At 35.5% G+C, this 24,762-nt stretch overlaps 1 protein-coding gene across 5 annotated transcripts in view; it reads left to right on the forward strand.

Annotated features, from left to right (window-relative positions):
- FER (FER tyrosine kinase) overlaps window positions 1–24,762 on the forward strand; it is a 201,261-nt gene that overhangs the window by 132,795 nt on the left and 43,704 nt on the right. For all 5 annotated transcript variants that reach the window (XM_035562586.2, XM_050716502.1, XM_050716503.1 and 2 more), the window contains one exon: window positions 15,816–15,939. In XM_035562586.2, coding sequence (XP_035418479.1) covers window positions 15,816–15,939 — 124 coding nt within the window. The remainder of the gene's footprint in view (window positions 1–15,815; window positions 15,940–24,762) is intronic.

The raw sequence follows: 24,762 nt of genomic DNA on the forward strand, positions 1-24,762 counted from the left end.
GAATGCTGGTAGGCTTGTTAAGTTGTGCGTAACACCCACCTTTCTCGGTATCTGCTTTGTCTGCATTTTGTCTTAAACGTGCTTTAAGGTGTTTAAGCTGTTTTTCTGGCATGCTTTTTAATAATTAAAAATGGCATGTTTTAGGTTAGAGTTGTATTCTGTAAATGTCTGGCTGAGAAGTCTGGTAATTCATAAATGTCAGACAATTTTTTTTTCCCTGAGGAAAAACATTAGAAACAGCTCCATTAAGCAGGGAATCTCCTCTGTGTTAATTTTCTTGTGTTCTGTTTAATGTTTCCTCTTTTTCTGTATCCCAAATACATATATGCTGTATACTTACTGTGTCTTTTGAGACTAGTGCGGTGTGGCTTGGTAGCTGCTCAGTAGCAGCTAATTCTGGTGTTCATTTCAGATTCAGATTTCAATTAAGTATCTTAATTTATTCAAGTATTAAAAAAATATTTTGAAACTTATGTAAAAAGATGCTACTCTGTTAAAAATGTAAACTGAATTAAAAACTATGCATCACTTCTCAGAAAGAGTGGTCAGGTATTGGAACGGATTGCCCAGGGAGTTGGTGGAGTCACCGTCCCTGTGGGTGTTCAAGGACAGGCTGGACGTGGTGCTTAGGGACATGGTTAGTGGGTGACATTGGTGGTAGGGGGATGGTTGGACCAGGTGATCTTGGAGGTCTTTTCCAACCTTAATGATTCTGTGATTCTATGAAATTGACGGAGTCCAATAATCTGATAAAAGACAGTTTTTTTCTGAAGACTCAGAGAACATAACAAATATTTTAGACAATTGTAAAACATGTATTTGTTAATAAAATATTCACCCTCACGATCACAAGATTCCTTTTTACACTTTAAACAACCTATATTGAGCAACATGCATTTTAATATAGGTGAAAAATACTGGAATATTTTTAAAAGAGATGTGTTTTCCTGTATTCTGGATAAGCAGCTGGCACCAATCTAGAAGTAAAGAATCATAATAGTTTCCCTGAAAACAAAAGAGGATATTCTGCAATTGGTTTCTTATTCCATTAGACACACATACCACAGATGAAAATCTCAGTAGGTTGTGGTGGTTACCTACTGACAGAAACCCCTGATCAGTATTCTGAAGAGCATTATTTGGGAGGTATGTGCTTCTGGCTTGTGTAGGAAAGTATTTATTTATTATATAACTTAAATTTATTATTGCTCTCTGTTAGCTATTCTTCTAATTGATAAAAACTTGGACTATTGAAATAGAGTCACTGCAACCTTGAGATTTTTTCTTATAAACATTTTATATAATTGTACAGAGATCTATAGAAAAATCTTAATTTACAGGCCTAAATTATGCTAGGTAGCTGCTGTGAAAAAGCAATTTAGCAAAGCGGATGGTTTTAAAATGTTGATTTGTGACTGCATAATGGATAAAGTTGTAATAACATTTAAAACAATTGCAAATAATTAATTTATACTTTTCTACCTAAATGACATTGAAATATTAACTGAAAAAAACAAAGAGCTGTCCAGATCAATTCAAAAGCACAATGCTGAAGTTGCTATGTGGCTTTTAGACTATCACGTAATAAAAACTAACCTAAATTTTACAGTAATGTATTTTTTTTTTCTGTGATTTTTTTTTTTAGTGGACAACTGGGAAAACCCTGTTAGGACATGATGTTTGCATTACAACATCACATTAATGGAAATCTTGTTTTAGAGATTTCTCCTTGTTTAGTGGTTTTGACTCTTTCTCTATGACTTATGAATTATCAGACTGAACATATTAAGACTTATAAAGAAAATTTGAGTAGAGCAATACTCATGCATTGGTATGTTGTGTTCCTAATGGAAGTTGGATTTTCATTTCTCTTTTGTTATGTGCATACCTTTGCTCATGATTTTTGATTTCCTATTGCTCGCTTCTGCTCTTCACATTCCATTAGGGCTCTCGCTTTAGGATGTGCTTGGTCAATGCATGTGTGCATGCCCAGCAAGTCCTCTGCGCTTATGCATTAAGGCAGATGTGCTGCCTTCTAGACACAAAGACTCAGTTAATCCCAGGTCCCTTGGCATGTGATGTCTTCACCCAGAGAAGCACATGGTATGGGATCCAGAATCAGTGTATTTTTTTGTAGACTTCTTGGCATAGTAAGCCACACAAATCTAATTTTTTGACAGTTTGCTGATCGTCTGCATAGCACATGCACAGTGAATGGGATGCATGCAGCAGAGGACTATTTTTTAACAGCAGGCAGATAAGGGGCCTGTAAGCTTGATTTATGACATCAAACTTTATATGGAGACAATACAGTGAGCAAAGTCTGTCCCTACTGATTCTGACTCCATTGCGGTTACCCCCAGAAAAACACAAACACAGTATTTTGAAAGCAAGTTTCTTCTTCTAAGTCTCCACTGTCCAAGGGCAGGTTTCAAATGCTGTGTTAGAATATAGCTAATGAGAACTCCATGTCTAAAACTTATGTATTATTTTACAATACAGTGAAATAAATCTTACTTTAATTGCAATATCAGGCAATGAATTTTAAATTCTGCATTGAAGGAATGGAAATGAAGTAGATTGGCTCCAGAAAAAGCTGAGTGCAAATCTCAAGTTGCTTCATACCTCCAAAGTTTTCATACGTTCAAAAATTGTGGTTAGAGTGACTATTAGAACCTAGTATTATGAGAAACTGGTAATCGTACAGATTACTGAAAGATACTTTCTTTGCAATGTTCTTTCTTTTTTTTTTTCTTACAACTGTATAATGAAATGTCAGATAAGTAAGCTTAATAAGGTTTAATGCCAAGTTGGATTTTCTCTGATATTTCTGAGCTAAAAATACAAATACTAAAGTATTAAATAATTTAATACAGTAATTTTGTAGTAATCTTCAGTGATTTATTTTAAGTGCTCTGTTTAGCCTAAGAAAAAAAGGTGAGGTAAAATGAGAGTTGCTAATGAATTACAGGAGAAGAAATCCCATATGTTGCGATTTGCCAAACACTTGATATTAATATTGAGCCTCAAGTTTGTACTTTCATATGTATTTGACTGACGACTTCATCTGAATGAAAAGTAATGCTGTAAAGGTGGGATGCTGGTCTTATAATTGTTCAGGGAGAGTTGCTGCATATTTGAGACTCTACATAAACACTCTCTATACTTCTTGCCTTCATTGCAAGAATTTCCTAATGTAGATAAGGCTTCGTCAGAAATGGTTTCCAATATGAGGAGCAGCAGAATTTTATGTAAAAACATGATTTATACGATTATTATAAAAAGCACATAAATTCTCTGAGATGCCACATCCATCTATAAAATTGAACATTTTAGTCCTATTTCACAGGTTTATTTATTCTTTTTTCTTTTCTCTGTGTCTGTTTTCACAGTGGTTTTGGTTTTGTTGTTTTTTTGTTGTGTTCTTTATCCTGCATTGTTGACCTTAAAATTACAGAAATAGTAATAATAATAAGGAGCTGCTTTGATATTCAGAAGAGGAAAAGAACAATTTGCCAGAGTCAGTGAAAGGCCACATAGGGCATAAGGAGTTTTCATAACAGCTCATTTTTAGCAAATTTACATGATGATCAGAGAGACTGCTTGGAATACTGCTGGTATTATCTGTAAACTGGCTAGAGTCCAGACATACAACCTGAGACAAAGAAATCCAGGATTTTGCTGGGGTATAAAAAGGATTACCATGAAAATGATAAAGGAAATGATGAATGAAAATAATGAAGGGATTGAAAAATATGCTTCCTCTTCTTTCCTCCTTTCCAAGTGAACCCAGCATCTTTTCACTGGAAAATATGTGAAAAGAAGAAACTAGAATACCTTTCCCTTTTACCCTTCTTTAGTATTATTATCCTGGTCCCAACTTTCCTCTTGCTCATCATGAATCTTATGGTATTTTTGCTTTGATAATAAGGGATTTCAATTCACCAGAACACTCAGGATCACTTAACTCTGTTTTTTTTTGCTCGTAATATATCACACAATCAAAATCGAATTGCAAAACTCCCTTTAAACTGCGAATGTTTTTTCTCTTCCTGTGTTTAGGGGAAAACCAAATCAAAATCAAATGTAATTTGTAAGATGCAAAAAACAATACCAGGTCACAGAATTCTTTCTTCTCCTACTTTATGTTCATTTCAGTTGGCTTGTATTTTAGTTTGCCCTAAGAAAAGAATTTATTTTAGAGGTAAGAACTTTGCATGTTTGTGAATGTTTGTTTGTGCATGTTTGTTATACAGTGAGGGATTTGGAGATAGTTGTATAATCTTGTGGTACAGTTAACACTTCATGCAAATATTTCAACAGTTTATCTTACAGAACCTTCAAAGGTTCAGCAAAGAGAGTCTGTGCAGGCTGTTAAGATAAGCACCATCATCACACCTGCACCATCTCTCTCTCTGAAAGGATATACTCAATTGACAGCAGATGGCAAACATTTTTGTAAGTTCCAGCTGTTGATTCAAGGTGGTAGAAGGAAACTTGTGGTCACATTTTTCCTTTTAGCTGTTGTTCTGTTTAATCACCAGCTTATAGCTTGCATTCTGTTTCAAGCTTCTATATAGTTAAACATTTTTATAATTGACAGAGTTAAAATTACATTCCCAGATGTATTTTAAAGCTTTTTTTTTTCTCCCCCCAAAGTCAGGCATTCAAAAAAAGACAATTTAAGAATCTGGCTTGTCTGTTGAGTGTTAATTTAGCTTCCCCTTGCATACATATTATGATACAGACTTTAATAACTAGATTTCCTCTCTGCAGCAGATCCTAACCTCACAGAGTTCTGAACAATTTTGCAGGAGTTGTTTCTATTCTCCAAATCTGTCCTACAGATGTAGGCCTTGTTTAATCTATTGTATCAGTGATCTGCTTTTAGTGTGATGTGGGATTACTCTGCTTCCCCTCCTCCAGAGGGCATTTCTGGATGCTTTTCACTCCTGTACTAAGTGCATTGCAAACATTTCTCTGGGACAGTAGCTTGCTTTCCTGATGCATCCAAAGAATTACTATCTGATAGCAGATACATGGTTCAGAGTAACCCCACAACTTAATTGCATACAGAGTTCGTGTTGCTTATTTTATTTAGGCTCATGCTTACTTATATTAGAGTAGATCCACTGAACGCTTGCAGCTGGAAAAAAGTTGAGATATAAAAACATTCAGTAATCTGATAGTATGAGAAGGTTGTCTGAATTAGTCATTAACTTCAGGTTTCAACTGTGTTTGTTCAGCTTATATCTAGACATACATAACTAGCTCTCAAGGTGAAGTTCAGCAAGGTCATAACATCCATCTTTGCAAGTGGATAAGGTAACCTGTTCAGATTTGGAATGAATCATTTGGGATGCAAATTACGCATGCCATTGATGCAGAAACAATTCTGAGGTGACAGGTTTTATTAGCTCAGGTGCAGCACTGCATGATTTCAGCGATGCTCTTTCTGAACGTGCCTGGGAGCCAGCAGAGCCATTTCTGTAATGCCTGTAACAGGATCTGATAAGCCATTACTACTAACCCAGGCTTTGGGGTTACCTCTGTACCCTGTTCATGCTGTCCTGTCTGCAGTTGGCTGTGGTCCATCTTGGTTTACTCTTCTGAAATTAAGGTGACTCCATTGCTATTTTCTCTATGTTACAGCACTTTTACTTCCATGGGGCACGTTACGTCAGAGGCATTTGCACATAAAGCCCGGTGTTCTGCCTGGCCTAGCAGGTCGTCTTTTTGGCCTTTGTTGGAAATGAGGGCTATATGGCATAAGGTGGAGAAATGCCTACAAATCAGTATAGCTGGTGCTGAGGTGAAGCTGATACAACCTACTAAACTAACCCGACTTTGGAGGAATTTCTCATATTTTCTGTATGTAGTGGTATTTTAGGATATAGCACCAAATCACAGCCAGCTCCAGGCATTCCTGTTGTTAGCTGCACTGAAGCTAACAGGCCGGTTTGGAACCAAAGTGTCAGTGCTGAAACTGAGGTATATATAATTTATTTGTTGATGTGGTGAATAATATTCAGATGACCTGAGCTCTTCTGCTAGTTGGACTGTCTAAATAAACTATCATTTGAATGAATGAGGCCTGACTGTATGTAAGAGTAACCAAAGTACGTGTACACTATAGCTTTCCTGAGGATAAAGGTTAGCCCAGCTCTCTCTGATGTGCAGCTTATTACGTTCATAGGCCTGGAATACTGATTGAGGCTGAAAATACTGCTAACTTTCATGTTATGTGACTCAGCTGCTGTGTTTTCTGCTTTATATATTTTTTGTCCATTTTGTGTTTCTGGAAGCAGTGAGATCTGTATAGAGATCATTCTATTTTTTTCCAATTGCTTCTGTTTAGGGACCCATTAAATGTTTACTATCTGGCTCATTGTTGTATTGTGGATCCTTAGTAGCAGCCTCTTGCCAGCAAACTTCAGTTCTGTGTCCTGTCTTGCAGTCACATCCTGAATCTTTTCTGTGCAGTGTGTCAAGAATCAATACAACAGAAAAAATAGTCGGTCAAATTCTAGAGAAATTCGAATTGCAGATAAGGTGCAGATTTTTAACAGTGATAGTGACTGGCTTTTTTTTTTCCATTCAAGTCCTGTTTTTTTCTCTGGAAAATACACTTTAGTCAAATAAGCTAGTTGGCTGAATACCTAGTTGTTGCTAAACTCATCTTTTGTCTACCCTGCAGATATTCTTCATGCAACTATGACCTCTATCTCTTTTTCTTTTTTCTCCCTCTCTCTAACTTTATCCTTTCCTCTTGCAATCCATTAAGCTTCTGGCTTGTTTTTATTTGTCTCTACTCCTCTGCAACCTGTCTTGCTTCTGCCTCTGCCACCTTCACTTTTGTTGGGCACGTCACCCTGCGAACCAGAACATACACACACACACAACTTCCTTTTCTCTGTGTATGTCCAGCTTCATCCAGCTCTCTTGCAACACACAGACACACATGCACACATAGAGACCCCATTTCTTCTTCCTCCTTTCTCCTTTTATTAGCCTTGTACATTCATATGTGGCTCTGCCTTCCTCCTACTTCCTGCGTGGTTTCCAGCTGTATAGATACTAAGAGTACAGGGAGAACAGTCAAACATCTTTGCCGGGCAATTAAGTGGTGGTCATTAAAGATTCCTTTCAGCTCAGAGCTCATCTGTCTGATTAAATAAGACCAAAGTCCCACTATACAGTCATCTTTTATTGCAACATTTGAGACTAGAGTTTGATTTTTATCTTTTCAAGTATTTTAGGCTGTGATGATTCTCTATTTTGTTTCAAGGCTGTACAAAAATAAATGAAAATTTCATCCATTTAACAGTAGACAAGAGAAATAGACAATCTGTTTGAAATCTCAAGTCAACTAAACATAAAAATTCAGTGTTTTGATAGCTGCAAGAAATTCTCTCTGCATCTTGTCTTTTCAGTTTTGTTAGTATATCTTCACACTATTACTTTTTGTTTTACCTAGAACAACTTTTAAGAATGTTTATTATTTTAATGTATCTTCATTTAGAAAAAAAAAATGTTCCTTGTTTTTCTTTATAAAATTGTTCTTCATGTATGTTCTGTTTCTTGTGGTTTCTCACTGCTTTCTAATTTAGAATCCTCTTCAAGGATATTGTTTATTGTTTTGTAAGCATAGTCCAGTTACTGAATGGAAGACTTCCTAGGGGAAGATGATTTTCCTTTTGGTTAGTTTCTGAAGCATGTTGCATGTACCTCCACTCGTAGTCCTGTATCCTTGTTGCCACAACACCAAACCGTAGTGTCCAGGTAGTCTGAGTAGGATTATTTCATGCAGCACAGGGGACAGGGAATGCTGTCTATTGATACCTTGCTGTGATTTCTGGCTTCCTCTTGGAAGGTGGTGACAGGCTGATTTAGGGAATAAGGAGAGCTTTTGGAATATGTAGTTACTGTGGCACGGTCATTGGCTTCACACTCCAGTTATTTGATCCACCTGAAATCAAAGGCAAGGTTGCTGGTCATTGTTAATATTTTCCTCATTTTGAGAATATTACAGCAATTGTCCATCATCCTGTTAAATGGAAATAATGTGTTGTAACCTTTTTTGTCATCTTCATTTTATCTGAGTGCAGATTTTGTACTAATGAATCGTCTGCATTGTGGTCTCATCACAGATCTTCTGCTAACAAGTTATCTGCACTGTGGTTCTGGTGCAAGCAACATCTCCATGTTTACTTCTGTATTGCTTCTTATGGTGTCCTTGTCTGTCAATGCATGCCATTCTTTTAACTCTTGATCTCTTCTTGCATTTTTGCTTTCACGTACGTGCATTTCCATTCATACTTCATTGCTACCAATGTTAATGTTACTTTTGTAAAACTAGTGCATGATTGCAGCAACTTTTATTTAGTTTGCTTAACAGGAAAAATGAAGTTTTAACTGGATCTTGCAATGCTATTCTTCATGTAGTTAAAAAGAATCAGGTTTATTTACAATTTCTGTTACTCAGTTACATTAAAAAAATAAAAAGGAGGTGTGGGTGAAAATACTTCATTACACACAAATGATCAATTAGTTGAAAATTGAAGGTACACTGTTTTAAGGAAAGCGAGTACTTCATGTCTAAACACATTTTTAATAGTTTGTCAAATTGCTGCCGATTCCTTCAAAAATTGTTTTAGAATTGCTACAGATACGTTTAATATTCAAAATTCATAGTTTTAAATAGCAGTGTTTAAGTGTGTTTTTTTGATAATGCACATGGACAATAAAGAAAGTGTGCATTCTTTAGATAGAAGGCTGATGATATGAATCCTCAAATTTATAAACACAGGTGCGCATAAAACATTTCAATAGTATTATTATAGCTTATAAAACAGTTATGAATATTGAGTCATGGAGCTCGTCTGTGTTAGGTGACTGTTCAGTGATATGGCCAGAAGCACGCTGTGTTTGTATGATTACCGTGTGTTTGTCTGCAAAATATAAGTGGACTGTTTAAACAAACTGCTACTAAATAAGACTATTTAACAAAGGAAAATCCCGCTCTGTTAAACCTTACGCGTAAATAATAACATACATAATTTAATAATATTCTTAATAGTTTCTTCTATGTTACTATATGTAAGAATACTGCTTTAATTATTGTTAGTACCATTATTAGATCTATGTAATACTGTACATAGATATAATATATACATTACCTATATCTAGATTTTGATATAAATGAGTAAAGTGGCAGATTTCCCAACATAATTTCAAAACTTTATTTTAATGATATTCAGTATCAATATGGGTTATGAGAAGAATGCCAAGAGTGCCTAGAAACGAGTAAGTAGGTGCCCTTTGGGGCACCAACTAAGGAAAACACTAAATTATGTACTCAGAATAAATCTTAAATGCCATTGAAGTCAGAGATTGCCACAGCTAAAGATTTTGTAAATAGATTTAATGTATTTCATTGCCGTTTCTTGGGTTTTGGTTTCTTCTCATTGATCACAAATAAGTTTTTTCTCTTTCAGAATTGCAACTGACTTTTACATGCCCTGTTAATTGAACTGTTATATTGCCATAAAATACTATATAAACTACAACATAAAGTTTATGCTATAAGGTATGGCCAACTGCAGGAGATGTTGATATGTGGCATTTTCATTCTCTTAAAATTTCTGCATATAATGAGAAATATTTCACATTCACACATGAAAGGCTGTTTCTGAGGAATCCAATTATAGCAGGCTGCCCTAGTATAATCATAATGCTTCCTGCTTATGTACTACATATTGTCATTTACTTAATAAAATAATTATGTCATATTAGGCAGACACTCCAGTCCTGTTATTTATTCCCCTATAAACCCCAAACTGATAGTTGATTTCTGCTTGGTGGTAATGCTGTAATGGTCTAATTATATCAGTAGTGCTTACAGTAGTTGGAACAGACTTCATTTCATGGTAGTGTTGTGTGCCATTAACTGGAATAACAGGTAACTGTGTAGAATACAATGGAAATTATGCATGTAGGAGAAAGCATTGCTTACTATTATGTAGCCATCTAGTTTTGTTTCAGTTGTTTGATAGTCTAATTGGTCTGTTAATTTCAATTTAGTCAACAGTTATTATATTGGAGATTATGTTCTGACAGTATGTGCTGCAAATAGTAAATTAGGGTATTTTATATTAAAATTTGTTTTAAGAAGTGCATAAAGATATTACATAGCTACACTGAAGGGTTTGTAGTGAAATCCTCTTTGCTCAGCTTTGAAGGTATTCATGGGGATGCTTGCCCGTGAAGATGAGTAGCTGGAACATTGGTAACAGTAGACTGTACAATTCAGAATTTACTAGTTAGTTAAAGGACAGACAGTGGTGTAACAATGATGAGGATTATCAGATTTAACCTAAAACAACATAATATATCTTGTACAGGATGAGATGCATATCACTTTCTATTGTGTCTGCAGCTAAGAGCACTTTCAAATCAGTATTGAACAGAATATTTAAAAGACAATTTCATCACATCTGTTCAAGGGCAGATACCAGAAAACAGAACTAGTAACAAAAACATACCCTTCCTGACGTTTTTCACTATTGTGACTGTAGACAGATTGGGATAATTTTATTAAAAGTGGGTTTTCATGATAGGCATAAAATATACTGTATACAGCTTGAGGTATACTATGCTGATTTTGTTCAAAACTCTACAGATTCATACAGTACATGCCAAATATTGAAGATCAGCAAGTCTTAATCACTTGCTGATGGCATAAATATACATTCATAGCATGGGAAGTTACATGCTCGTACTCTGCCCTTTAACACGTTCTGATACAAGAAATTGAGCACCTTTCAGTCCTGTTCAAACATGAAAATTCGGATCTTAGTCTGATTGCCTGAGTGTATTAGAAATGAATTTATAACCTGTGTTATTGCTAAACTTTGGAATGGAGATGGTTAACTTTTTAACCTCATTGTCACTTGTTATTTGATGAAGTTCTTACTGTTGATTGTGGAGAGTGATAACTCCTTTCTACAAGGGATTTGTATGAATTTTGAGGAGAAGTGATCTTTAAAATAATTTTATGTATTTAATCTTTCATCTCCCGTGTTTTGATTATATTTTTGCCACTGTTGTTTTTTTTGTTGTTTGTTTGTTTGTTTTTTCCCATGCTTTGGCCATTTGATCTGAACCCCAGTTAAGTTGAGTTTACATTCTTGTTGGACAAAGAGAGTTTTGGTTTAAGTAGTCTCTGTGTCCTGTGTGTCAAATCAAGAAAGATAAATTGTTTCTTAATGATATTCTTATGTAAAGAGAAAATTTGATATACTAATGTCTGGGCTTTACAGTGATGTTGAAGGAAGAGCTTCTATGTGGCAGAGCTGCTGTTTTATCCTTGGTATTTCATGGAAGCTTGGGGTTGTTTATTAAAGGGAATTCTGTGTCAAAGCTAGGATCTCACATTAAGGATGTGAGATAGAGCATCCTGAGGCTTGTCAGCTGGATCCACTTCAGGAGGATGAGTTACAAGGATCGTCTTTGCTTCCCTTCTCTTTATCGGTCCCCCAGCATGGGGGAAGAGTCTTGCAAGGCAGTTACTGCTTTAATGGCCTGGAGCCTGGTCCTTAGAGGTCCCTGAGGGGGTCTGTGTCTCATGTGAACAAAATTCAAACATCCTCCAGCATGTGGAGGATGTGCACTTATGTGATGGGAATGCAAAAAAGATTGGGAATAAATACATCATGTGTCCTGCCATTTCGTGGGATGTTCTTGCATGTCTAGATGCACAGCAGGCTACGCCAGCCAATCTTTGGCACTTGATTTGTTGCACATTCTGTCACATGATAAATATTTTTGCTGAGATGCGTTGGCAAACAAGCATTCTGAGCCCTCACAGCAGGAATCAGTAAGAAGAAGAAAAAGAGGTAGTAAAAATCATTATAAATTAAGTAATTACTTGTCTTAAAAGAACACTAGTGACTAGAATCAGTAGTAGTTGTCTTTTCAGTGCAGATTTTTAGTCAGTCATCTTTCATACTGAATGCTCTGTTAATTATTATGCAGCTAATTTGTACAGAAATTTTCAATTACAATGTGATAAGTTTGATTGGAGAGTTTTATTCCAAAGGATGTTACATCTTTTTTAAAATGACTTTAACTGGATGATTTGTTGTTATTCAAGTTCTGTTGAGAGTGATGTATCTGGAAGAATGCTTACTTTTCTTGCAGCTTCTACTTTTGCCCATGATTCTTTCCATACCTCTATATCTTCATTCTCTTTACCTGTGAATTTCCAAGTGCCAAGGAAGGTCCAGAAAAAAAAAAAAAAAAAACGAAACATGTAAGAATGAAAATTCTCAAAATCATTGCCATGTATCAGAGCATATATAATCTTGCATCTTGGTGGATTCTGTTTCTATTTGTAAGCCTATTAGAACTAAGGGATAACTAATGGTTTTGGTTTTCACCGGTATTTAACAATGTTAATATTTATTTTCAAGGACGGGAGTTTAGCAATAACAGTTTTTCTTGGAAAAAGAATTCTATTCTCGCTGTAAAGATTTTAACCTCACTCCTTTGATTATTTACAAATAATATTCAGACTTACATTGATGTTGTTCTAGCACTTCTTATAAATAGACCTTTCCTATTTAGGATTTGTTTCTTCATTTTTAATATGGCTGTGTGCAAAGGCATCTTTTCTTTTAGTATATTGAACAGAGCTTATCTGTCTTCTCAGTTCTTCCTGCAGCAAGATGTTGGAAATTCTCAGTTTTCAAAATAGGAATATTGTTTGATTGAGGGTAATTGTTTTTAGGGTGGCCTTGTGTACTTTTTCTGTAAGGATCCTTGATGTACTGTTTCATTGAAGTAATGCCACAAGTTGTCAAGACTGGAAAAATTTCACATTCATAAAGGCATATAATCATGCTTGCTAATTAAAAGTGATTCCTATGTACAGAGCAGTGACTGCTCAGTATATAAACAAAATAATTTTCATCAGCTCTGAAGGTAATATTGCTTGGTTGTATGTGTTTGGTGTTCAGGGAGCAGAAGAAAATTGCTTAAAAATGATTTTAGGTGTCTTCTATAACCAGAATATTTCTGTGTGCACATGCAAGAAATGACAGATGCTTCAATGGAGTTTTTATCTTTGCTATCTCTGGCAATATCTACTTTTTGCTAGCTAGCAGACTATGTCAGTAACCTCTAAGATTAAAGAAAGGGTGATTGTTGCTCACTTCAGTTTGCAGTAGTATTCTGTTCTTTTAAGATTTCATTAGAATTTAAAATTCAGTATTCTAAGATGGATCCTTTCAGACAGTGGAGGTGTAATATATGAAACGATCTTTTATAAAACAGAGGTCATTTGAAATTGGCTAAATCCAATTGACTCTAAAGAGCCAAGGGCATCCAGTCAGCTATTCACTTGCCATCTGTGGATTATCCAGCCTCTGAAGAAGGGACGACGCGGGCTGCATGTGTGCCAGCAGCACTGGTAGTGCTATCAGGATGCAATATTTGCTTACTCACATGAGGCGTGCTGGTTGGCCCAACATGAGCAGTGTAAAAAAGATTGCTCACCTTTGCTATCATCCTTGTGCATTAACAAAGTGTTCTGGCAGTCAGTTTTTAAATACTTAGATGACCCATGGTTTGGGATTATGCGAAGTGTATGAACCTTTTATTACTCTTGAAAATTTGTAATAGACTGTATATGCTTTAAACGGACTGAGTTTAGCTGTTATACGCGTTCCTTTTTTAAAATTACCCGAAATTTGACACTGAAGAAAGAATGTATCAGGTAGCATTATTCACATGTTTAATTGGAATTGGGGTAGTAAGAAAATTGAAGGCCAGTAACTAGAGGTGTACCCTAGGGGTCAGTGCTGTTTAACACCTTCATTAATGAGCTGGATGATGGGGCAGAGCGCACCCTCAGCACACTTGCAGGTGATACAAAACTGGGAGGAGTGGTGGACACCCTCTGAACACCAGGAGTGCTGCTTTGCTGTGCAGGTGACTGAGCACTGGCACAGGCTGCCCATGGAGGCTGTGGGGTCTTCCTCCTTGGGGATCTCCAAAAGCCCCCTGGACATGGTGCTAGGCACCCTGCTTTGGGTGGCCCCACCTGAGCAGGGGGCTTGGACCAGGTGACATCCAGAGGTCCCTGCCAGCCTCAACCGTTCTGTGTTTGTGTGAAAATAGTGTTTTCAGCTTTCCTATAGTGTTACTGTGTTCACAAGCAAAACGGAAGCAGTGTTTTCTATCTATAGTTTGTCCGGTGTTTGTTTTCTGAGAGTTTTCATTAAGACAACAAGCCATCATCTTCAGATCCTTTGTACTAAAAGAAAGCTGATCCCAGGGCAAATGAGTAAGTGAAGGGTATTGCACTTGATAGTTAAGGTACTAAGTCATTTTATTGTTGCTGCAAGTTAATATTTGAAAGGCCTTAGAATCATAGAATCTCTAGAATAATTTAGGTTGGAAAAGACCTCTAAGATCATCTAGTCCAACCTTTTGGAGTTAGGCTTTGTAACAGTAGACTCTTTTCTTTAACAATCTCTTATTTCTTACAGTATGAAATATAAATGGCTTCCAAAGAAAATTCCATGTGAAACTTTTAATATAAGTCTTTTTACATTCATTGCTAAGAAAGGCAGTTTATGAAATTGTGTCACAGTGCATTACTTGCAGGAGAGAATTGCTGTAGTCAATTCAGTCCAATGTGAAAAGAAATGAAGACTAGAGCAACAGCCAGCTACGTATTAGCAAATAAATACTGTGACATGTAAAGCTCCACTATGATGTTTAGGCTTTGTCTGGAACAATGAAGTATATTTTAGAATAAATCTCTAATAGAAATATGTCAATCTGAGCATGACTTTGCAGTGTTTATATAATGCCTCCACTACTTACCTTTCTCTTAAGTCAGGTTTTCAGTAACTTTTTCTTGCAAATACAGATTCCCTTTCAGGAATCCTTCCTGCTGACAACTTCCCCTCCCCAGACAAGACAGCAGCAAATTAGATCCTCAAAAATGGTAGACTTGTGAAGTCACAGTAATATTAGTTTGCCTCTAATTGCCAGCAACAAATAGGCAGTTAACATTGCCCAAGAAATAAAACACTGTGTTACCCCTTCAGTGGCTTCAGAGTAGTTTGAGAAACATCACTGCAGATGATCAATTAAAAATTGATTAGGACGTTAGGAAAAATGTCTTTACCATGAGGGTAGTCAAACACTGGAACAGGCTTCCTAGGGAGGTGGTCGATGACCCATGCCTGTCAGTGTTCAAGAGGCATTTGGACAATGCCCTCATGAATATGCTTTTTGGTTAGCCATGAAGTGGTCAGGCAGTTGGACTTCGTCATCTTTGTAGGTGCCTTACAATTGGACTAGTCTCTCCTCTGCTCGTCATTAATTTCTTGTACCTAACAGGAATCAATCATTTTATTAACAGTTTTAGTAAAGTCTGACAGCAATCGTTCTGTGATTTGAGAACTGTATTTATCACAAATGATCAATTGTTTTTGTCAACAAATTTTAATAGATGTCTATAGTTAACGTTACACTGGTAAAGATCTTGAGAATAACAAAAACACAGCTTTTGTTTGTTGTGCTATGTGCAGTTTTCACTCCTAAGTGCTTTGTATTTAAAGGAAATAAGGAAAACTGCATCCTGGCAGGTGAATTCGTCCTTTTTCTTAGGCTAGCCTCAAACTGATGGATTGAGGAAAAGAGCTGATAGCTGCATTTTGTTTGGTCTCATTATAGTAATAAGAGATAAATTTGAGTATTCTATCTGTCAAGTCTCACCGTCCATCTGTCTGTTTTTCTAGGAGGTGATTTCCTGTCCTTTTTAAGAAAAAAGAAGGATGAACTGAAGACGAAACAGTTAGTGAAATTTTCATTAGATGCTGCTTCTGGTATGGCATATCTCGAATCTAAAAATTGTATACACAGGTAAGGAAAGTACTTTTTCCTCACTATTGTAATTTTGATAATTTGGAATGCTGGCAGATCAAGTGTATATAGTGCTTAATAGCAGAAATGATCCCTACAATTAGAAAAAAGGCTACAGTTTTTCTGAATGGAGGTTATTGCTTATCTAATTCAAAGGTGTTCTGTTCATTTGGGTAAAACTAAGTGCTACATTGTTTGGTTTGTATGGTTTAGAGCTCTGAATATAGATTGATAATGATTTTTCACAACGTGAGGAGCACAATTCATATGGTAACACTGAATCATGGCAAAAAGAAATCTATGGAGCTTATATACTCTGAAATGTACAGATATTTGCCAGACAACACAAAAGTTAAGGTATATTTACAGTGAGTTTCAGAAAAATCCACTGATATATCAGATGTTAAAGGGATTAAAACTGGAGTTCTGCATATCAAATTATTATCAATTACCCAGAATGCTTTCTCCAAAATATGGAAGATGCTATTCTGATACTTTATGTCTGTTGGTAGCTTTCCTCTTCATATATACACACACACACACACACACACACACATATATATATATATATATTTTTTACCAGTTTGGCTCTGCCCTGAAACTGCTTATTCTCAGTGTGTATCAAACAGAATATGTAAGTGTACATAGTCTTCACCTATTTTTCTCTCAAAATATCACAGTATATCCCTGCTACAGTGCTATGCCTGAAATACAAGACATAAAAATGATGGTAGACCACTTTGTAGGGTATAAAGAACAAATTTTAATTTGTAATATTGATAATTTCCACTTTGCTTTGTGTAACATTTGTAGATAAACTCTGTGCCACTTAACATACATCATATTTAGCACAATTCTAATGAATGCTATTATTGGAGATGCAAATGGTGTTTCTCTTTGGTGTTTTCATTTATCTTAAAAAACATTCCACCAACCACAGCAAGCTCAAAACATGTTCGCAAAATTTTACAGTGTTATTGTGTCATTGATGTATTTTTCACTCTTTTGGGGGCTTGACTTGACCTAAGCAAGCTTAAACAGAATTGTGATCTTTTTTAATTCCTATTTTTCCTTCTTTTCTATCCTTGATGTTATTTGTTTTTAAGGTGTGTTTACAACGATAGTAATTAGGAATTCAGAAAATACATTTCAGAGAGCATATATATGTAGAAATGTCTTACAGTATGAAGGTTTCATTGTGATAAGTTTAGAAAGCTGAATAGAAAGCTGATGTCGAGAATCTAAAATCAGGAAATAGCTGTAATCTAATCTGTTTTGCTAGTGCCTTAAACTTGCACACAGTCTAGGTTACACATACTGTTGTGCAAGTTGGGAAAAGATACTTATCCCATTCGCTTTTTAACCTTCAAAATCTTCACAGAAATTGATTATTGTTATCACAGATTATAATGGAAGATTATTGAAGAGAACTACCAGTTTCCTTAAAGGCAGAAACAAAATTTTCAGTAGTAAACCTATCCTGCAAAAACTAGGGTTTCAAAATGCAGCCAAGGTGGCAAATAAACTCTTCAGAAACATTGTTTACTTTTATGAAACGCTTAGGATAATAAATCAGAATATGCTTATCCAGTATTATTTTACGAGTCATATTTTCAGGGATCTTCAAGACTTTATTCAGTATTATGTGGTTGGCCATAATATGTGCTTGTTTTATTTATGTTCGGAATTTGATAGATAAATATAATAGAAAAATTCTGAATCAGGACAACAACCAAGTTTAGTAATTTTAGTTGTAAGAAGCACCTCTGTGGTTTTTGTTTATTTGTTTGTTTTTGGTTTTGTTATGTTTTCTGTTCTTTTCATGTGTGTTTGGGGAGTTTAAGCATTCGTCCAAGATTTCTGAGCACCCCGATGGCTGGTTGGAGATGTATTTGTCAAAAATCCTATCTGCCACAGAAGCACAGGACATTTGTTACTTGCTGGATACTCATAGTCTATTGCACGCTGGTGGACACAATGCTCTGGAGCTCTGTAGCAGATACACTAAATAAGGGAGCAACAGGCTACCAGGTAGAAGTCCCACTGCATACATAGTGCTTTGTGAGCAAGCTCTTAGGTGTACAGGGCTCAGAACCCCACTGGAGTTTCAATCCCTTCATCAGTTGCATTGAAGGTGCAGCTATGTGATAGCATCATCTGTATGAAGAATATGGGAAACCTTGTTCCCTCCTCCTCTTTGGGTCAGGTAAGACCCAAAGGGACTATTCATGAGTAAATTTTATACTGAGGTCTTGTAGTTCAGAATGGAACAATTTATAGTAGGAAGAAGATGTAGCATTATGAAAAAAGAATACGAGTTTTTTTTAAACAACAATAAACTTGTTCTCTTTTGTCGGAAACATCATTAACTAAAAGTGGTTCTCAGGTTAAAAAGAAATAAGAAAATTAAGTAGGGACAAAATGGAATATGCAGCAGAATATTTTTTATTTTGATTAAAAGTCAGAAGGCTGTGATTACTGTTGCTTAAGAAGAATCTTAAATAATGTATCATTAGAAATGCTTTCCATTATGTAGGTTGCAGCAAAATGAAATTGTTTTCCTTCCATGCTATTGATTTTCCACAATATTCTATTTGTTATTTTAAACATTTGCTCAGAACCCTTACTTATTTTTTCTTAGTAATGTAGGTGACCATTATTTAGTGCCGTGTTCATTTGACTTACTGTTAATGTCTGTGAAACTAAAGACGGCTCAGCAGCTTATTAAATGATTTTTAATGCCACTTTTTAGATATAGCTGGTCTATCTATACTTAGCCTGTGTATTTTAAATTTATGTCTAAATCTGTACTGGCTTTCTGAAATTACTATCCGAGTCACGCTTTGGCTTAGTCTTTCAGTAATTGGGCCAGTGCAACAACTAATCTGCCCTTTGATTTTTATTTTTATGTGTGCTGTGGTGTTTCAGTAAGTGTAGGTATAAAGTTTAAATCTGTCAGACTTCAAATGCATAATGCCTGTGAGGGATTATTTGATCTGCATTTTCATCTCCTCTAGAGTCCAGAAATCACTTGTTCTTTGCTCTCTCTTTGTTCTGATTAAAAAGCAGAAATGAGTGGGCTTATATTAAAAAAAAAAAAAAAAAAAAAAGACATGAAAAGATTTTATTAAAAGAAATAAAAGAATGGTTGTACATACACAGAAGAATGCAGTTATTTCATCTCCATTTAATTAAAATGAGCTTAAAGAATTGTTTCCCATTTTTCATTTTTACCTCATGCTATTGTTGAGATGGTTCAATTTTTTTCTGTTAATTAGAAACACATGATTAGGATGGAGATGTGATAACTTCAGTTGGTTCAATAAGCATTCATGAATGATCTTCTTTTCCAGAATTTGATTTGCATGTGTTGAATGAATTTGTCCTTAATTTATTTTTAGTTTCCATACCTATCCCGTGCAGCTACCTTGTTCAGATAATATGAACATACTTGTTGTTTGTTTCATTATCCTTCCCCTTACAACCGTCATTTCTTAATGAAAATAATTCAAATTATGGTAAAACTCAATTCGAAAAATATTTTAATACCGAGAAAAGCAATTATGTTTTGGATTTCCTCAGTTTTATCATTTGATAGTACAACCCTTCAAAATCAAAGAGGCTGGTCTAGAAAATATTATTTCTGTGTGGAAAACAGTATTGTAGCTTTATCTACAAGTAATACGTAGATGATTCTAATTCAAGCTAACAGAAATATTCTTTTTTTTTTCAGTTAATTATTGTGCTCCTTGATAGTTTCACTACTTTACTTGAGCAGTAGATAGGTTTTTCCTTCTTGAAGAGCTTTCACAAACAAGAACCAGTTTATTTTTAAAAATAATAGTTTGAACGAATTTCAAGATACAATATTGGGAGAGCACTATATTAAAAGTTAGAATCTTAAAAGTGATCAGTTAATAAACATTCCAAATGACAGTTTTCCGCTATATTTATCAGCAGTAGCCATCATCTGTTCATCTACCAAATGTAGCATAAAGTTGGTATCAGGTTCAGTTTACTTATTTTCAACATATGAGAAGATGTTGCCAAACAGCATTCAAGGTACATCCCTTAGTCAAGTTTTCCTTTCAGTCAATGCAGTTAATGTTCTGGAAGTCTCCCATACTCTGAATTAAAGATGTGTTCACTGGTAAGACGATCATATTCTGTGGTCCAATTCCTCTACCTTTATTCATGTCCCTACTGCTTTTTTACCTTAATGCAAATACAGTATGATTTAATGCTGTTTTCTAGCAATTACAAACTCCACATTATATTAAAAGTGGCTGGTTTAACTTCATACTATGAAATCCTGGCTCAACGGATGTTAATTTCGGATTTATGTAGTTTTGATCAGATTTAGGTGGTTTATATTAATTACATTAAATTACTAGGAAAATACTTTTTTCACTATTACTATCTAGCTTGCAAGATATACTCTGTTCCCAGACAGAACTTTTTTTTTTTTTTTTTTTTCCACTTCAGCCTGCTAACTGCTAAGGTAAAGAATTTTGGAAAGATGCATCAGAACTCTTTCCTAACCAGGAATTCCATAGGAGCTATTCTGAATAATTCAGTTAGTCTTTCCTTTCCAATGAATCTTTTATTTCTTTCTGGGACAGTAGCTCAGCTACACAGAAAGGAAGAAAAGTGATCCTATTTGGTTTAGTGTAGGTGCCATTCAGCTTAGTGTATCAGTAGTAATTTAAGTCTCCTTGGAAGCAGGAGGGAGATGGTTTATCTCAGAAGTTGAGCAGGTCTCCTTCCTAAGGGGTGGGGAGAATAACCTGCTTCCTTGAATTCTGTACCCACATCCTGTGGAAGATAGGAGCCAAATACATGTCTATACCTCCTTTTGTCTGTCTCCAAGCAATTCTGTGCTCAGAAGAATGTCTCTCTCCATTCTGAAATGCCTTATTCTCCTTGAGCACGTGTTTCCTTGAATACTGCATTTCGTCCTGGGGCACAAAGAGCTTAAAAGTTGGTATTGAATACCTAAGATCTTTGCTGTAATTTCTGTAATTTTCTGTGCTGATGATAACTTTTGAAGAAAGTCTATGTTTCTGTGGAATGAATTTGCCTTTCTATCAAGTAGATGGGCTCATAAAGGTTTATTGTGCAAGCAGTAATTTCTTATAAGATGATATCCACTCCCATAATTCATGAAATTCCCTGGGGAAGTATTAAAGACTTCATAAAAGAAGACATTAGTTAAAGAAATATTATATTTGTGACCTTATTGATATTTTTTTCCTTGGGAGGGGTATTATGCAAACTTAAATTGCAGATGTTCAGAAGATGTGTTAGTCTTCTTTGTCTGTGTACTGCCATTTAAAGTCATTGTCATTATTCATTAGTTTTTTATGATTCATTCAGAACAGCATGTATAAAATTTTGGTAGTGCAAAATATTACTTCTGTACCTTTCTTTTAAGGATAGAAAATATTTAATCATTTATTACTGCATCAAAAAAATCTGTTCTGTTTGTAGTTAATAATAATAGTTGATCATGCTTCAACAAAATGAAGCCTTTCAGGGAATTATTATAAGTGGTACAGTTGAAACAGCACATAAATGTAATGAATAATAGTAATTTTAAACCTTATTTATAAGATTATGTCTCTGTTTCATATAAAGCCCTATTTTTTACAGTACGGATATTAGAAATCATTTCCATTCTATTTAAAGTTAAAACTACAAGTGTGAACACTAATAAAGAATTGTAACTGTTTCTTGGTCACTTAAATAATGTAGGTATGTTGTTATTGTAAAAGGAAAAAGCTCCTAAAATGTATTCTCTCATATCTATAAAATAATTTTAGTCAAATTTTGAATTTGGTTGCCACATGTCAGTGCCACATACTTAGCTTTTATTTCTTACCATGCAAGTGCTTTATGAAATCTTCCATTCTTTTTTTTTTTTCATGAAAGCCAGTATTTCCAGTGAGTTTATTAGATTGTAAAGATACTGTGCAGTTTTAACACTATGGATTTTGCACAAGCTATTGATTAATTTAGTTTATTAGTCATGATAAGTACTAGTGGAAGAACCATTACAAATGCATAGTTTTTATGTGGAGAAGTGATCCAGACTTGCGGCAGGTATGCAGGAAGGCTGCAGAAGTCCACCCTGTCCTAGCTCTTTTGTGGGTAGCTGATGATCTGTCTGCTCTTTGCAGCAACAACAAAAGTGCAAAGAGCAGCTCGTGGGAATCCAAGTTGTTACTAAGCAATTCAAGGGTGTGTTGACTGTTGCCAGAACAATGGCACTGCTCCATGCCCATAGCACTTGGCACTCTGCTTCTGCAGGAAGTGGATGCTGCAGCCATCTCAAGGCAGCAGTGAATGCTGACACTCCGCTATAGCGCTGCAACAAGGTGTTTGGAGTCGTCAGCCTGTCTCTGTGCTCAAAGGGCATGATGCTGTTGTCTATCTGCACATGATCCTTTTATTCATCAGTGGCTATTAAAACTGGATTCTTGACCATGACATTTCTCCATACACAAGTGTCAGTGCTTTGCAATGCTCCAGGGAATTATTTTTCATAGTTCTTACACTGCTGTGTATGCTTCCAAATGTGGGATTTCCAACCCTAAAATAACTAAAACGGTGCTCTTCAACTGTTGTAATCTAGGAAGAGAGACAGGTAAACACTGCTGCATTTCACTGTGCTTGCCGTATAGGAGTAGATTGGAATATCATAGACCAAGTTATCTCACCAGAAATTACTGATTTTACATAACATGATACCACGTTATGTTCTTTGTGAATTTTTGCTATACAGCTCAGGGATGGACTTGAAAGACCAACATTCCATTTGTTTTTTCTTCCCTAGGGAGCTCTTCTTACATTTGCTGTGTCATTTACATAAATAACATACAAACAATTTTTTTTTTGTTAATACAGTTCCAATATGCTTACTTCCTTACCATTTAAGCTACTGAGTTGGATAATTCTTAATCACTCACTAATCACTCTAATCCTCAGGTGGAAAATTCTTTTCCTTCTCACTCAACCTATCTCCTATAATATTTACTATAAAATTACATGAAGAGCATTCTATTTTGTATTTGCTATCTGAAGCATTTTAACTTTTGGCAGCAGAATGCTGCATTACAAGTTGTGTTTAAGCAAACCCATGCATGGTAAGTTAATATTTTGAAGTTCACCTATCTATAGATGAAGTCTTCACTATCTGTAGTAAGTTACTTTTGAAGTTCTTACTATCTATAAAATAATTTATGTCTGATATACATCTAATAAACATAAAATTCAGGAAAACTGTCTATTTTTTCACATTTTAGCTTTAATTTTCACTTTTATAATTGTGTGTAGTCAAACTAGCTTGAATACAGAAAGATAATTGTTAGCTTAAACTACTTTTTTGTGGTATGTCTACTTTCTATATGTTGTTCTGTAGTGCATACTTCCACCCTTTTTCAGGGACTCCTCTCATAACCATCTGTTCCTGCAGAAAATTCAGTCATTTCTTGTGGGACCTTAAAATCTATTTTTTGTTGTTTAGAGAAAAAAAGACTTTACAGGAAGTTTTTCTAGGTAGAAGTTGAGACCTATTTTTTATTTCAGTTTGAATGCCTTTATTGAAAGTTTATGTCTCTGTCAGAGATTATTCAGTTGTAGCAGGACATTAGTTCACATTTGTCAACCTGCAAAATACCTTTTCTGCAGATTGATCTGTTTTTCACAACAAAAGTGTCTTTATTTCACAGCACAATGCCACCTTCATCATCACTGCCCTTCATACTTTCCATGGTCCTGTGCAAAACCACATAACTACTTGTAGGTCCTTTAAATCTGAAAGTGAACATTCAGAAACTACAGCTGCAACCGTAGTTAATAAGTTGGATCTCAGTATTCCTTTCTTGGAACAGTTTTCATGACTAATAAAGATCACACTATACATACAAATGTATATGCTGATTTTTTTTTTTTAAAAAAAAGCATGGGACATTAGGCCATATGCATCTACATGATTTCTTGTGGCAGGATTTTGGTGAGAGTGCTTCCAATTCTTGGTCTAATGACTGCGTCTGCTTCACCATGCTTATATAGGTTTCTGCCCCATGTGTCTCAGATGGTGATTAATTCTTAATAGTTTTGCAGAGGACTGTCATTTCATTTTCATAACCCTGTCCCAGATGCAATCTCAGGTACTGCTCTTATGGCTTAGAAAACTAAGTCACTGAGAAACAAGTGCAAATTAACAGTGTTGCAGAGGTCAGAGGTCTAACAGCTTGGGGCTTCTCAGTCCTTTCTGCTCATCTTGAGGCAGCACGTTCAGGTAATCACAGGTAGTATTATCCATACCTTTTTTTTTTTATTATTTCATCAAAAGGCAGGGAAGTGCAAGATCAAAAGAAAGCTTTAATCTCATTATTCAGAATTGTTTCTTCCCAGACATTAATCTCAAAGACGAACCAAAGCATGTAAAGTTCTGCTCTAACTGGCTGGCTCTTGGATCAATATCAAATGCCTTCTCGATTCCATAATTATCAGCACTGATGCATGCTTTTCTCCATTGATACGGCAGGATCAAGGATCAAGTGACTTTCCTGGAACTAGTTTGACTCACACAGGTTTTTGTTTGGGACCTTTAAAGTTTATAATTTCAGCTTATTTCTTACAGTTGGATGCTAGGAATACTCATCACCTGACTACTTGATATCAGTGCTTCAGGTTCTAGTCATGCTTCCGTTGAGGATTTTTCTGAGGTTTGTAGAAGTTGTTGCGTTTGGAAACATCACCATTTAGTCTTCATCAGATTGGGTATCTGTGGGCTTTCCTTTAGTTGCTGTGTTGTAA

Source organism: Cygnus atratus, chromosome Z (genome assembly GCF_013377495.2).
Source record: "Cygnus atratus isolate AKBS03 ecotype Queensland, Australia chromosome Z, CAtr_DNAZoo_HiC_assembly, whole genome shotgun sequence".
Classification (NCBI taxonomy): Eukaryota; Metazoa; Chordata; class Aves; order Anseriformes; family Anatidae; genus Cygnus; species Cygnus atratus.